General features: G+C 40.9%; 1 protein-coding gene across 2 annotated transcripts in view; it reads right to left on the minus strand.

Moving 5' to 3' along the window:
* PTPN21 (protein tyrosine phosphatase non-receptor type 21) overlaps window positions 1–13,074 on the minus strand; it is a 61,472-nt gene that overhangs the window by 29,392 nt on the left and 19,006 nt on the right. For both annotated transcript variants that reach the window (XM_053927821.2, XM_024567651.4), the window contains exons 3-7: window positions 8,919–9,088; window positions 4,625–4,722; window positions 3,328–3,395; window positions 2,487–2,557; window positions 372–459 (exon numbers count right to left, since the gene is read on the minus strand). In XM_053927821.2, the coding sequence (XP_053783796.1) occupies window positions 372–459; window positions 2,487–2,557; window positions 3,328–3,395; window positions 4,625–4,722; window positions 8,919–9,088 (495 nt within the window). The remainder of the gene's footprint in view (window positions 1–371; window positions 460–2,486; window positions 2,558–3,327; window positions 3,396–4,624; window positions 4,723–8,918; window positions 9,089–13,074) is intronic.

The following is a 13,074-nucleotide window of genomic DNA, read 5'->3' on the forward strand; positions in this document are numbered from 1 at the left end:
GCAGCACAGGCAGAGAGGAGCTACAGCCATTCCTCAATCCCTGAGCTTGCGCCCGTGAAACCTTCAGACAGCATGCAGAGTAACTATTCTGAAGGGGAAAGTCAAACTTCTGATGGACCACCTTGTAAATATGTGAGTACAGGAAGAGATGGACTCCTTAAGGAACTCTCGAGAGCATTCAAAGAACACACTGTAAAACACGCATGTGTTTTACCTCAAAATTTTGGCCACGAGGACCTCAGCTTTTAAATTTCCAGTCTTTTGTGCGCGTTCGGCCTGTGCACAGCAGGCCCCCCCGGGGGCCTCCCCACTGCCCCCTCAGAGTAGCTGAGGCTGATTTTGGAGAACCCCGGCCTTCGCGTCCCACTCACCTTCGCAGGGTAGCTCTCTTCCCCGTAGCCTTCCATTCTCTCCACCTCCTGCATGTACAGCATTTCAGCATCAGGGGCTGGAAGCCCTCTGCAACCCAAAGGATGTTAGTGAGATTAGTCACAAAGCTAAAAACAAAAACGAAAACAACAAAAGAGAAGCTTTTCTAAAACACTACAGACGAATTTGGCATAAAACACTATACATACTTCAAGTTTCTAAGCATCTGTAATTGCTTGTATCAATCCATCAGCATCGACTGAAAACTGACTACATGCAAAGCGCTGTGGGCCACTGAGGTTTAGTTACAGAAGATCCTGCCCCTTGTACTTTAGGCAGACAAGGGGAACGCAGGGAATAAGACAACCCCCTGAAATGTCATTGCTAAAAGCTAAAATTCTCTCTAAGCCACTGTGTAACTGCTTATTATCCAAAGTATTGGGCAATACTAGGCATCGTGTGCTACATGCCAAATGATGAAAGTGCAGGAAATAATGAGTTAGGAGGATGGAAATCCTTTTTCGCTCCAGTGACAGAAATGAAAGGATGGGCGGGAAGGTGGTGCGGGTAAAGCAAGTGCTCAACTGTACGGAAACGTGCCTCTCCAGCCTCATCTGCTGCTGCTCCCCCACACCCCCAGGGCACCCCACACTGCAGCCATCCCAAACTCTGCATTTCTGTGAGTACACCATGTTCCCTCATGCCTCTGGGCCTTTGCACACACTAATCCCTCCTCCTGGTCTACCTGTCACTCACCTATGCACGTGGTCAATCCCTAATATCCTTCAAGACCTTGCCTATGTATCTCTCGCTCCTTCTCTATCACTTTCTGGGATCCCCCCGAGTGTAAGCCAGATGCCCCTGCTCTGCGCAGGCCCACCACATTCTGTGCACATTTCTCCCACCGCACCCAATTCTATGCTTAGAATTGTAATGACTACCACAGGGGCAGGTAGTCCTGCCCGCCCCTTAGACTGCAAGGCCATTCTCAGGTGGCAGGGGGTTGTCCATTTATCCTGTGCCATTCCATGCAGCACTCCCCCCCCCCAGAGAGTAATCGTCGTAGACCATCTTCTAGGGGGATGCACAAATGAATGAATGAAAGTAACAAAAGACGAGGTGATGTGTGCCCGAGGGATTAATTGTGCCGGGAAAACATGGTTCATTTGGGACAGCAGAAGGTAAAGCTGGAAAGGCAGGATATAACAATTGATAGGAGGCCTTGAATCCCAGGAGTAATGAGCTCAGGCTAGTGAAGAGCAAGAAAAGATTCATGAGCATTTGAGAAAAGGGGTGGTGGGGTAGATAAGAGGAAAGTGATGTTTTAGAATATTAATCCTTTGGGAGTGAGCGTATGGATTTGAGTGGAGAGAGACTAAAGGCAAAAGGTTATTTTTAATGGGAAGGGATGAACAATAAGTTATAATTAGACAGACCTGGGTTCAAATCCCACGTCTACCACATGTAACTTTGGGCAAGTTATTTAGTCTTTTTGAGCTTGGCTTTCCCAATCTGTAAGGAGATAATAACATTTACCTTAAAGAGTGGTTATAAGGATTTAATGATACATCAAGTACTCGGAACTGGTTTCGAGGAAGACCTAGAATTTTCTCGGAGAGGATTTTTCTTACGGACCAAGACAGATTCACAATGAAAGCAAGTCATGCAGTAAGCACTACGGCTCGCAGCACAGACAGCGTCCCCGGAAGATAGAGATACAGCTTCCAAAGGTGCACAAGGAGGGGAAAAAGCCTGCACCTGCTGCATCGCAAAGAACACACGTCTCTCCAGCCTTGAATCCATCTACAAAGGACTAGGTAAGCACCCAAACCTTTACCATACGGGGTGGCGAATGGGCACCCTTCAATGACTGGCTGCTTTCAACGTTCTCAGCTTCCTCACTGATACCACATGGGTAATAAGTGAGCTACTATGGGTAAGTGCTTGGACCAGCACTTGGCCCACAGTGAGTGCTATGAAAACACTGGCGACTCACAGGACTGGTGGTAGTTGCAGCCACAGTCTTAAGTTCCCAATTTAACTGTGTCAATGCTTACTGCAGGTTCAAACAGGCATTAGTTCTACGCTACTTCTATGTCTCCTTTTCTTAGCGTTACCTGTATTTCTGATGCAGTAAGGCCACTTTTTGGGTTGCTTCTTCCAATACTTTTTCATCTTGTAACCACCCCTGAAGAAAACAAACTGCAGTGAGTATGTAAACAAGTCACCCCAAATTTCTTGGGAATAATCGTTGCTACTGACTAACCAGCTTGAGTCACCATGAGGCAAAAGTGGGGCTGGTATTCATATGAGGGCACTTTGCTTGAGCACGTAATCATGATCTTTCTCAGGAAATAAGTGGCTTCTGTTCAGGAGCCAAACGCCTGCCCTGCCTTCTCAGTTTGTCCCAGAGAAAGTTTCAGCTGAGTTATTTCAGGACAGTAACATCCAACAGCCAGTGTCGAACCCGGCACAGCAATGGCGTCTGTGCATCCCTGGTGGGCTGTGCAGACGGAAGAGCAGAGCTGTTCCTGTGCACAGTGTTCCTGCCAAGTCCCTGGGCAGTGACGCAAAAAATGTAGAAGGCAGTGTCTTTTTGTCATCTACTTTGTAAATTGTTGATGAGAAGCCATAATTTTGTGAGGTTTCAAGCCTTTGGTTCAAAGCAAAACCTCTGCGTGGTTCCTCAGAAGCTGGAGATGAATCCCTCCCTTTAGACTCACATCCAAACATAAGACAAATTTCTCTGGCTACAGACCCTTCCATGTCTGTGGGTTTACCAGGCCCAAGAAAAGTATAATAGGACAAATATTTATATTTGAGTCGTTCGTAAGAGGGAACTGTTTTTTTAACACTATTCCTGTGCAGTAAATCTACACACGGACTTCATTTCAGGGATCATTCAGGGTATGGAAATAAACTGTTTACACAAAGGTCGAATGTCAAAGGGAGTCTTACCACAGGAAGTAAGGCGAATTTCTGAAGGAAGTCCTGGGATTCATACTGATCAAAGTCACCAAAATCAGCTATACAAAATGACAAATATTCACATCAATTATGCTTAATTTGTGTAGCAAAACACGCACAACTAAACTCAATATGCTATGTACAGATGGTGTGCTTATAATTCAGAAGTCAAATTTGCTTTACAGCTATAAAGTGTATAGTTTAAAAAATATCTTTTTGAAAAGTTAGGTAGATTCATGTGTCTTGACTAGGGAAAATGTCTATTAATAAAGTGAAAAAAACACAAACTATATGTAACATGACCTCATTTTTAAAATTAAAAGAAAACAAACAAAACTACCTTACTTGTGCACAGAAAAATATCAAGAAGAAACCAAAGTGTTCATAGTAGTGACTACCACTAGGAAATGGAATCAGATCATTTGAATATGTTACAGCAAGACGTACTTGCTTGGAAATTTGTAGTTTTAAAATAAATTGATAGTTCAACAACTATCAAGTTTATGAAAAACTAACTTTTCCAGCCCAAGATGACATTTAAGAAGATTTAAAGAACCTGAAAAGGAAATGTGGCTCCATATGTATCAGGCATTTGTTTGTCTAGAAATGATAAATGTCTCCATGCTTGCTACTAGCTGAAGGAATTTTATAAATAATTTTTGATTAAATTTCAATCCCCCAAATTAAATGCCAGTTATCGTTTGAAATAATGCCCCATGAGAAGTCTTCCCAAACTATGTGTGCGTGTATATCCATATAAACGCATAGAGATTGGACATGTGAAAAATTAAAGAATTAAACAATTCAAAGAAATACTCATGAAATGCAAAACTTTATCTACTATGACTGATGATGCTCTATAATCCAGGACAGCTGTTTAAGAAACCGAACAAATGACGTATGCCTAAAATGTAAGTAATCATAATCTCGTCAACCTCATTGTTCGGCTGGCCTTTCTTCCGAAAATATCAGCTAGCAGCAGACCCTTGAACTAGAGAAATACACAGCATGTTAACTGCTGTGGGGGGGTGGGGGGTGGGAGATTCTCTATTTTTGGTCTGTTTCTCTGTGGACATATGATAACATGCTTATCTTTCCGAAAGTCTCAATTCATTGAAGTAATCCACGTTCATTTTTCCCACAAGGAAGCTCCTCAGATAGCAGAATAATATTTCACTAATATAGTAACACTACAGAAAGTCAGTTACTTTAAGAATCCCTTGCTGTTTTCATTATAACACTGTTTTAACCTGGTAGCTCTATTACATTATCAATTGTCATTATTTACCTTGAACAGCTAAGCCTGCTAGCTGAATTGCTTGTTCTAATGTACAAGGAATGTTTCCTTCCAAGATATCTTTCTTCAGCTGCAGATAATACTGATACCTATAAAAAAATGTCAATTTAAATAAGTCAATGTCAACATTACCTCCAATGGAGACCACGCATTTTACCGTAATTTGGTAGAAGAGCATAAACTAGTCAAATAAAAATCTTAACCCAAGATGGTTTCAAAGAACGACAAGAACCTTCTTGACCATATCTACACCTACACACACACACAAAATGTAATCAATTTATCCTTAAGTGTAGTTACTTCAAAGCTCTAACCAGGTAGGAGACAACTGGTCATCTGTCTTAGGCCCTGGGAGACAGCCCCTACACACAGTTCTTGTCAGTTGGAGAAACAGAGACTCCGTGGCCAATCTTTACTTGAGAAACTCTGACTAGGAACTTGGTAACAGGAGACTCTGCTTCCTCTGGTGGAAGTTCCCTAGCCCTGGAAAATAAAGCCAGAAGAAGGTGGTTCCTGATATTTCAGACCCGGCTTATATTAAAATGTGTTTGGATGAAATCCCCCAAAAGAATAGCTGCTAAATGCTTTCTTAATATTCTTGTAAAATAAGTTTACTTCTTTTTACGCTTTCAGTATACAGGGCCCTGGCTGTCGGCACCAGACTCAGTCAAGCAGGCCTGGGGTAAATTCCAGCTCTCCAACTTTGCATTCTGCGTGAATCTGAGCGAGTCGTGACCTGTGGATTTAAGCTGTCACCAGCAAAAGGGGATACTATCATCTTCACAAGGTCGAACATACTCAAGGAATATAATTTAAAGCTTTCAGCACAAGACTCGAACACAGCTGGCACTCAATAAACCATATTATCATCGTTATCTGTAATCATCTACTTTAAGCCGGTCACCGGAATTCCATCTGTTACCACTTCTCTGTTTGGGTGAATCGCTACAGTGGAGACTTATTCTGCCTTCTGTTTACTTAGTCACTAAACAGGTGATTCCTGGGGCCTACTGGGCAGTCAGCATTGCTCTAGATGCTGGGAATACGATGTGAAATGAAGACCCACCAACTGCCAATACAGCCTGGAGAAGCAATGCCTAAGAAAACGTAACACACGAACCTGAATTCAAAACCGTTTAAACCAAGGCATAAAAGACACTGCACATGTTAATTCTAAAGCAAGCATCCCATAAACTTGCCCAAAACCCAAATATGCTGATTAAAACTACATAAAAATAGTGTAAAGCTTTATCAACTTATCCACCAACTTTCTAACATAAAATATTTTTATGCAAAAAATATTACAATAAATAATATAATAGATGTGGTGCCCCATTTTATATAACAGAAATTTTAAATGCTATGCAATGTTAATAAACAAGTCTGCAAGCTGTTTTTCTTGGATTAGTAATAGAAGGCGAGTGTATAAGCATGTGTATTTTTATATTTTTAAGCTTTAGTACAGAAATTCTGAAACAGATATACAGAAAACAAGTACAAAGAGCCCCGACAGCCTTGTCATGCAGCCTCACCTGTCATCAACTTCATGCCTAACAGGTTCCCTCTTCCTCTCCCCTTCCCCACCCAGAACGTGTTACAGCAAATCCCACACACATCACAGCACCTACGAATACTACAGCATACACCCCTAAAAGGTAGTGTAAACACACATACACACTTTTAACATACCCAGCAAAATGACTAACAATGCCTTAATACTATCCCTACCCAGTCCATGAACAAATTTCTGAGTGCATCAAAATGTATTTTTAGCTTTTTTTAAAATCAGGATTCAAACAAGTCCACAGATTACATTTTATTGTTATTTCTCAATTTCTCTTAATTTTAAAAAAGGCGCCTCCTCTTTATTTTCATGTTACTTATAGACAAAATGGTGTGATTTTTCATGTAGAATTTTCCACGTTCTCAAATTGTCTCATTTGTACTCTCATGGGGTCATCTGATATGCTCATCTATTCTCCAACTGAGAGAACCAACTGTTGAACCAACTGTTAGCTGTAGAGCAGTGCTGTGTAACAGAACTTTCTGCAGCGGTGAAAATGGTACAAATCTGTGCTGCCCCATGAAGTAGCCATTAGTCACGTGTGGCCACTGAGTACTTAGAATGCTGCGAGTGTGACTGAGGAACTGGGAAAGGCCCCGTGGAGGAACATGACCTGGCAGAGAGTAAAACCGCCTGGCGTATGAATGCAATAGGTACAACAACCTCTAGAACTCTGAGGTTGCCCAGTAAATGGAAAGAACATGCTGAGGATGCTGGAACAGTAAGAGAGAAAAGAGCAGCCTTTGAAGATTTTGTGGAACTACCATATTAGCTCCGCGTGGCTGATGTCTCACTTCTTTTCTGGGAGAAGTCAAAGGTATTAGGGTTTTTGTTATATACCGGCATACTTACAACCTGATACAACTTCTCTATCAGGTTCTCCTACACCGAATCAATGTGCAATCTACTGGTGGAAGCTCCCAGTGCTATTCTCTCTCAGCCCTTCCCACGGCTATGCCTTTGTTCAGGTCCACATTCTACTCTAATGCCTAGGTTATGGCATGCACACTCCTAACTGGTCTGCTGCCTACAGTCTTGCCACCTCTCTTCTACCTTCTATGGTGCATGCTCTTTGTAAAATGCAAACATCATCATTCCATTCTGTTAAAATTCAGAAATGCCTTTCCTCATTGTACCATGACTTTATGGCTAAAACACTCCTACTTTTCAAATCTCCTCTTCCCTCTCTAGGTACAATCTCCAATTCCCTGAAAATGTCAGTCCTCCTACGTAGCACGAGCTGTTCCCTCTAACTAGAAAATTTCTTCTAAAGTCAGTTGACAAGTCAACTGCTTTTCTTTCCCTGTTCACGCCCCCCACACCCAACCCCTGGGAATCCAGTGCTTGAATTAAAGCATTTACTGTCATCACATCCCGTCAGTGTTTATCTACATGGACGGTCAGTTGCAGACTATGAGCGACTCCTCCAGTGCAGGATTAAAGCATATTCACATGTATATTTATCTCCCACTGTAACCAACATAGTTCTTACACCATACCTCAATAGATGTTTCAATAAATGAGTCAACGTGATCAATTGCTGCTTTTTTCCTCCTGGCTTGTCTTCTCTCTTTAACATTCATCTCTCACATCTGTTTTATAGTCAGTGTGCATTTATCCCCATTACCTTGTTTTTGCTTCTTTGGTTTTCCGTATGCTTCCAGTAATTAACTGGCAAACTCAGAACTTAAAAGGAACATTCCACAAACACGAGGTAGTACCAGGTTCTCACTATCTGCAGGGCACTAGGTTAGATATTGTGTGAACGGTAAAGCTAAGGAAAACATGGGTTTAAAATCTTTTAAAAATGATAAGATATGTACCCAAGCAGCTTAATGAAAGGCTGTGACAACTGCCATTTTATCAGAAGTACAAGCAAATTCTATGACAGCCTGGAGAAGGCAAAGCTCATTTGAGCCTGGGAAGCTTCATGGAGGAGGTGCTGTTTGAATGAAAATTCAGAAGATGAATAGGACTCCAGTTTATAAATATGGCAGAAATATCTAGGCCACAAAGATAAAAAGGCATGAGGCATGTTCAGGGCACTGGAAGTAGTCCAGCTTGACTCAAAACTAATGTTAAACAGGGTTAAAAAGATAAGTTACTGGCAGGTTTCAGAGAATTTTGACAGATAGGCACAAGAATCCAAATTTTATTCCATGTTTTTTGGTTTGGTTTATCTTTCAAAAAAAAAAAGGAATATTTATTCCTCTATCCCACTCCTTAATATGATCTCCCTATTCTGCCTTTTTGTCCTTTTTAAGTGTACTTATTAGCTAAAATTTTCTGACCTTAAACACCTCCTGCCTCTCCTCCCCCTCCCATGTGGCTACACAGTCTCACTACTGGAGTCAGAGAGCTAGAACACTGTAGCACATTTTCTTGAAGAATAACACAGATTAGGTGATTAACATTTTTTTAAATTTCTCTCTTGTTTCAGTGCTAGAAAGCTCAGAAACAAATCAACAAAAACGTTAAAGGTGACCTCACTACCAGAAGAGTTCACAGCCAGGGTAAAACACTTTCCCCTTAATCATTCCTTCGCACCCAGGGCGCCCTTAACTTATGCATGCAACATGCAATAAAGCATTCTGACATACCACATACCAGAACCCTCACATAAAAGTGTGGGGCAGGAGGGCAAAGGTCAGTCTTATCTCCTGACTTCGACCTGGGTTGCACTTTTTTAATCTCACTAGATTACTTCCTGGTATTTCTCACCTGGTAATCTCCTGCTGCAGCTGTGAAACTGAAGGCACATAAAACACCACTCCGAAATAGACGGTCGGTTCCAAGGCATATTTATCCAGCTGCTTCTTGAGAGGTTTTTCTAAATCTACCCAGCGGCGCTGATTTTGCTTGTTGTAGTACCAGAGGCTGAAGTAAGTGATCTGGAAGGAGGAAAAGTCACTGAAGGAGGCAGAAATGTACAAAAGGGTCTCTATACTTGAATTGCTCTAATCCAGAACCGGGGACCACGTGACGGCAGTCTCCTCCTACTGCTTCGCTTCTCAGAAAGGGACAATGGCAAAACCTGAAGGAAAAAGAAGAGTCAAGACCTATCTGTATCTAGATACTACCCATATGCAGGAAAAAGAGGCAAAAAGTCAACGACTCGCGTAGACTATTTCTTAAACTCTGCACAAAAAAAAGTGCCTTCGTGGCCTAGATATCAGAATGCAGTGGGTGCTGGGAAATTTTACATACAGTTTTTAACAAAAACCATATATTGAAGAAACATTTAGTTTTCAAATTATTAAAATACTAAATTTATTATAATTAATGTGTTATAATAAACAAACCTGGGGTTCTACATAGTAGAACTCTGAATAGACAATATTTGCCCAACCTTTCACTACTCCAAAATTTGGCTTCTATAAGTAAAAAAGTTCATGTGAATATTGTAAATTGTAGTAATACTAATGCAATAGCAAAACTGCAACTCCTCTGGGCCACCAAAAGTTCACTAGGTACAAACTTAAAGCAACTGTAATGTTATGAAGGTAAATTCTCCTTTCTTTCTCTCTCTCTCTCTCTCTCTCTCTCTCTCTCTCATACACACACACACACACACACACACACACAATACCTAAAGCAATGAAATCACTTAAGTGTATTACTCGGAGGTTTTTAAAAAATGCCCAGACATTTCGATCTCACTTGCTGTGTAATGAAACTGTCCAGATAAATCATTACCGACCCTGGGCTTGGTCAACCTGAAAGGACATTAACGCACTCAAGAACTGAAATGATAGCCCCAGGCCACTGCTAATACTACCTCCTTTGAAAGCAACTTACAGTCAAAGTAACTAAAAATCACTGCTTTGTTCTAGAGCCAGGGGTGTCCAACTGGCCTCATGCAGACCAGGACGGCTCTGAATGTGGCCCAACACAAAATTGTAAATATACTTAAAACCTTTTTTTTGTTCATCGATTCTCATTAGTGTTTGTGTGTTTAATGTGTAGCCTAAGACAACTCTTCTTCTTCCAGTGTGGCCCGGAGACGCCAAAAGGCTGGACACGGCTGCAACGCTCTAGAGCAGCACTACACAGGAGAGCCTTCCATGATGATGAAAATGTCCTGCAGCTACACTCTCCAATACTGCGGCCACCAGCCACAAGCAGCTACTGAACACGTGCAGTGTGGCTAGTGGAGCTGAGGAACTGAATTTTTAATGTTACTTCATTTCTCTGTGTCTACGGTACTTTTTTAAATTTTATTTTTCAAGAGCATTTATGAAAACCCATAGCTAACATCATACTCAACAGTGAAAGGCTGAAAGCTTCCCCCTAAGATCGGGAAAAAGACAAGTCTGCCTACATCAATTACTGCTATTCAACACTGTACTGGAAATTCCCGCCAGGTAAGAAAACGAAATAAAGGCACCCAAACTGGAAAGAAAGAAGTAAAACTATCTCTATACACAAAAGACATGATCATATGTAATTTTTTAAATCCTGAAGATACCCTCATCAGAACAAAACTACCAGAGCTAATAAATTCAGCAGAATCGCAGGGTATAATATCAACACGCAAAGATCAGTATGGATTCTGTACACGAGGAATGAAGAATTCAGAAAGAAAACTAAGAACACAATTCTATTTATAATAGCATCCAAAAGTATTAACATCTAGAAATAAATTTAACCAAGGAGGTGAAAAGGCTTCTATACTGTACAATACAAAACATTGCTGAAAGAAATTAAACGGAAAGACATACCACGTACATGGATTGAACACTTAAAATTGCTAAAATGTCAAGACTACCCAAAGTGATCAACAGATTCGAATACAATTTCCATCAAAATTCCAACAGCTAATGTCAAAGAAATGGAAAAGCCAATTCTCAAATGTATATGGAATTGCAAGGGGCCCCGAATAGCCAAAACAATACTGAAAAAGAACAAAGTTGGAGGATTCACACTTTCTGATTTTAAAACTTACTACAAAGCTATCTTAATCAAAACAGCAAGGTACTGGTATATGGAGAGACGTATAAACCAATGTTATGGAATGGAGTCCAGAAATGAAGCCACACATCCATGGTTAACCAATTTTAGACAAAACTGCCAAGACCATTCAGTGGAGAATGAATAGTCTCTTCAACAGATGTTCTAGAACAACTGAAGTTAGAATCCTACACTTTATACCATATATGAAAAGTAACTCAGCCTCTGCATAGTCTGGCTCAGTTGGCTAGAGCGTCGTCCTATTCATCAAAGAGTTGGGGGGTTTGACTCCAACTCCAAAGAGCTGGGGCACCTGCCTGGGTTGCAGCCTCAATCCCCACCCCAGTTGGGGCACGTATGGGAGGCAACCAATCAACATTTTGATTGCTTGTTGTCTCTCTCTCTGCCCCCCTTCCTCTCTCTCTAAAATCAATAAACATTTTTTTTAAATTTTTAAGTAACTCAAACTGGATCAACAACCTAAATATAAGAACTCTGAACACTTTAGAAGAAAAAACACAGAGGTAAACCTTCACAACCTTGAATTTGGAAATGGATTTTTAGATATGACAACCAAAAGCTTGAGCCACAAAGGAAAAAATAGGTACATTTCACTTCATCAAAATTAAAAACTGTGTGCATCCAAGGACCAAATCAAGAAAGTAAAAAGGCAAATTGTATAGAATAGGAGAAAATATTTGTAAGTCATATATCTAGTACCTAGAACATATAAAGAACTCTTACACAACAACAAAAAGACAACTCAAATTTTAAAAGGGCAGAGGACTCGAACAGATATTTGTCCGAGGAACATATACAAATAGCCGACACATGAAACATGCTTCACATCATTAGTCATCTGGCACATGCGACTCGGAACCACAGTGAGATACCACTCCACACGCGTTAGGATGCGAAGAAACCGGAACCCTTATGCACTGCCAGTGGGGATGTGAAATGACGCAGCCACGACGGAAAACAGTCTGGCAGTTCCTCAAAAGTTAAACATACAATCATCATATGATCCAGCAATTCCACTCCTGGACATATACCCAGAGGAACTGAAAACAGGCACTCAAACACACGTACAAGCATGCCCATTGCAGGGCTACTCGCAACAGCCAGAAGACGGAAACAACTCAAATGTCCGTCAGCAGATGAAAGGATCGACAAATTCTGAGTACACATGCAGCGGAATATTACTCGGCCCTAAAAAGAAGCACTGATACATACTACAATGTGGACGATTTGCAACAACATTCTCCTGGGAGAAGGGAGCCAGATACAGAAGGTCACCTATTGTATGATTCCATTTAAACAAAATATCCAGAATGCATAAATCCAGAGCAACGGGAAGTAAACTGATGGCTGTTGGGGGAAGGGAAGGGAATGTGGCGTAACTGTTTAAGGGGTGAAGGGTTTCCTTTTACAGTAATGAAAATGTTTTGGAACTGGATGGAGGAGGTATTGTGAATGTACTAAGTCACTGAATGGTTTAGTTTAAAATGGTTAATTTTCTGTTATGTGAATTTCATCTCAAAAAAATACTTTTTTTAAGGATCAGAAACAATTAAAATCAAGTACAAAATTTTAAAGCTTTACTTTTAAATGTTTAAATAGGTCAAATACAGTTTTTTGGAAACAGCCTAAGGGGGAAAAACGAACCAGAAACAGATGAGCCTAGCCATGAGTTCATTGTATTTGCTGCTTCCTAGTATCTATATTTAGGCCTTCATTACTTAAAGGTAATATACACCTGGAACTATTTTTTTATATACAAAACCCTTGGTATAGACAGGCCCCTGTGTGCTTTAAATTTCAACTGTTACCAGTCATTACTTGGTGTGACAGTTTCCCAGAATCACGTGTCTTCTCTTCCTTGAATCCAGATCTTCCGGGTCATGCATGTCCAGAATCATTTATGGGC

This window comes from Desmodus rotundus, chromosome 7 (genome assembly GCF_022682495.2).
Source record: "Desmodus rotundus isolate HL8 chromosome 7, HLdesRot8A.1, whole genome shotgun sequence".
Taxonomy (NCBI): domain Eukaryota; kingdom Metazoa; phylum Chordata; class Mammalia; order Chiroptera; family Phyllostomidae; genus Desmodus; species Desmodus rotundus.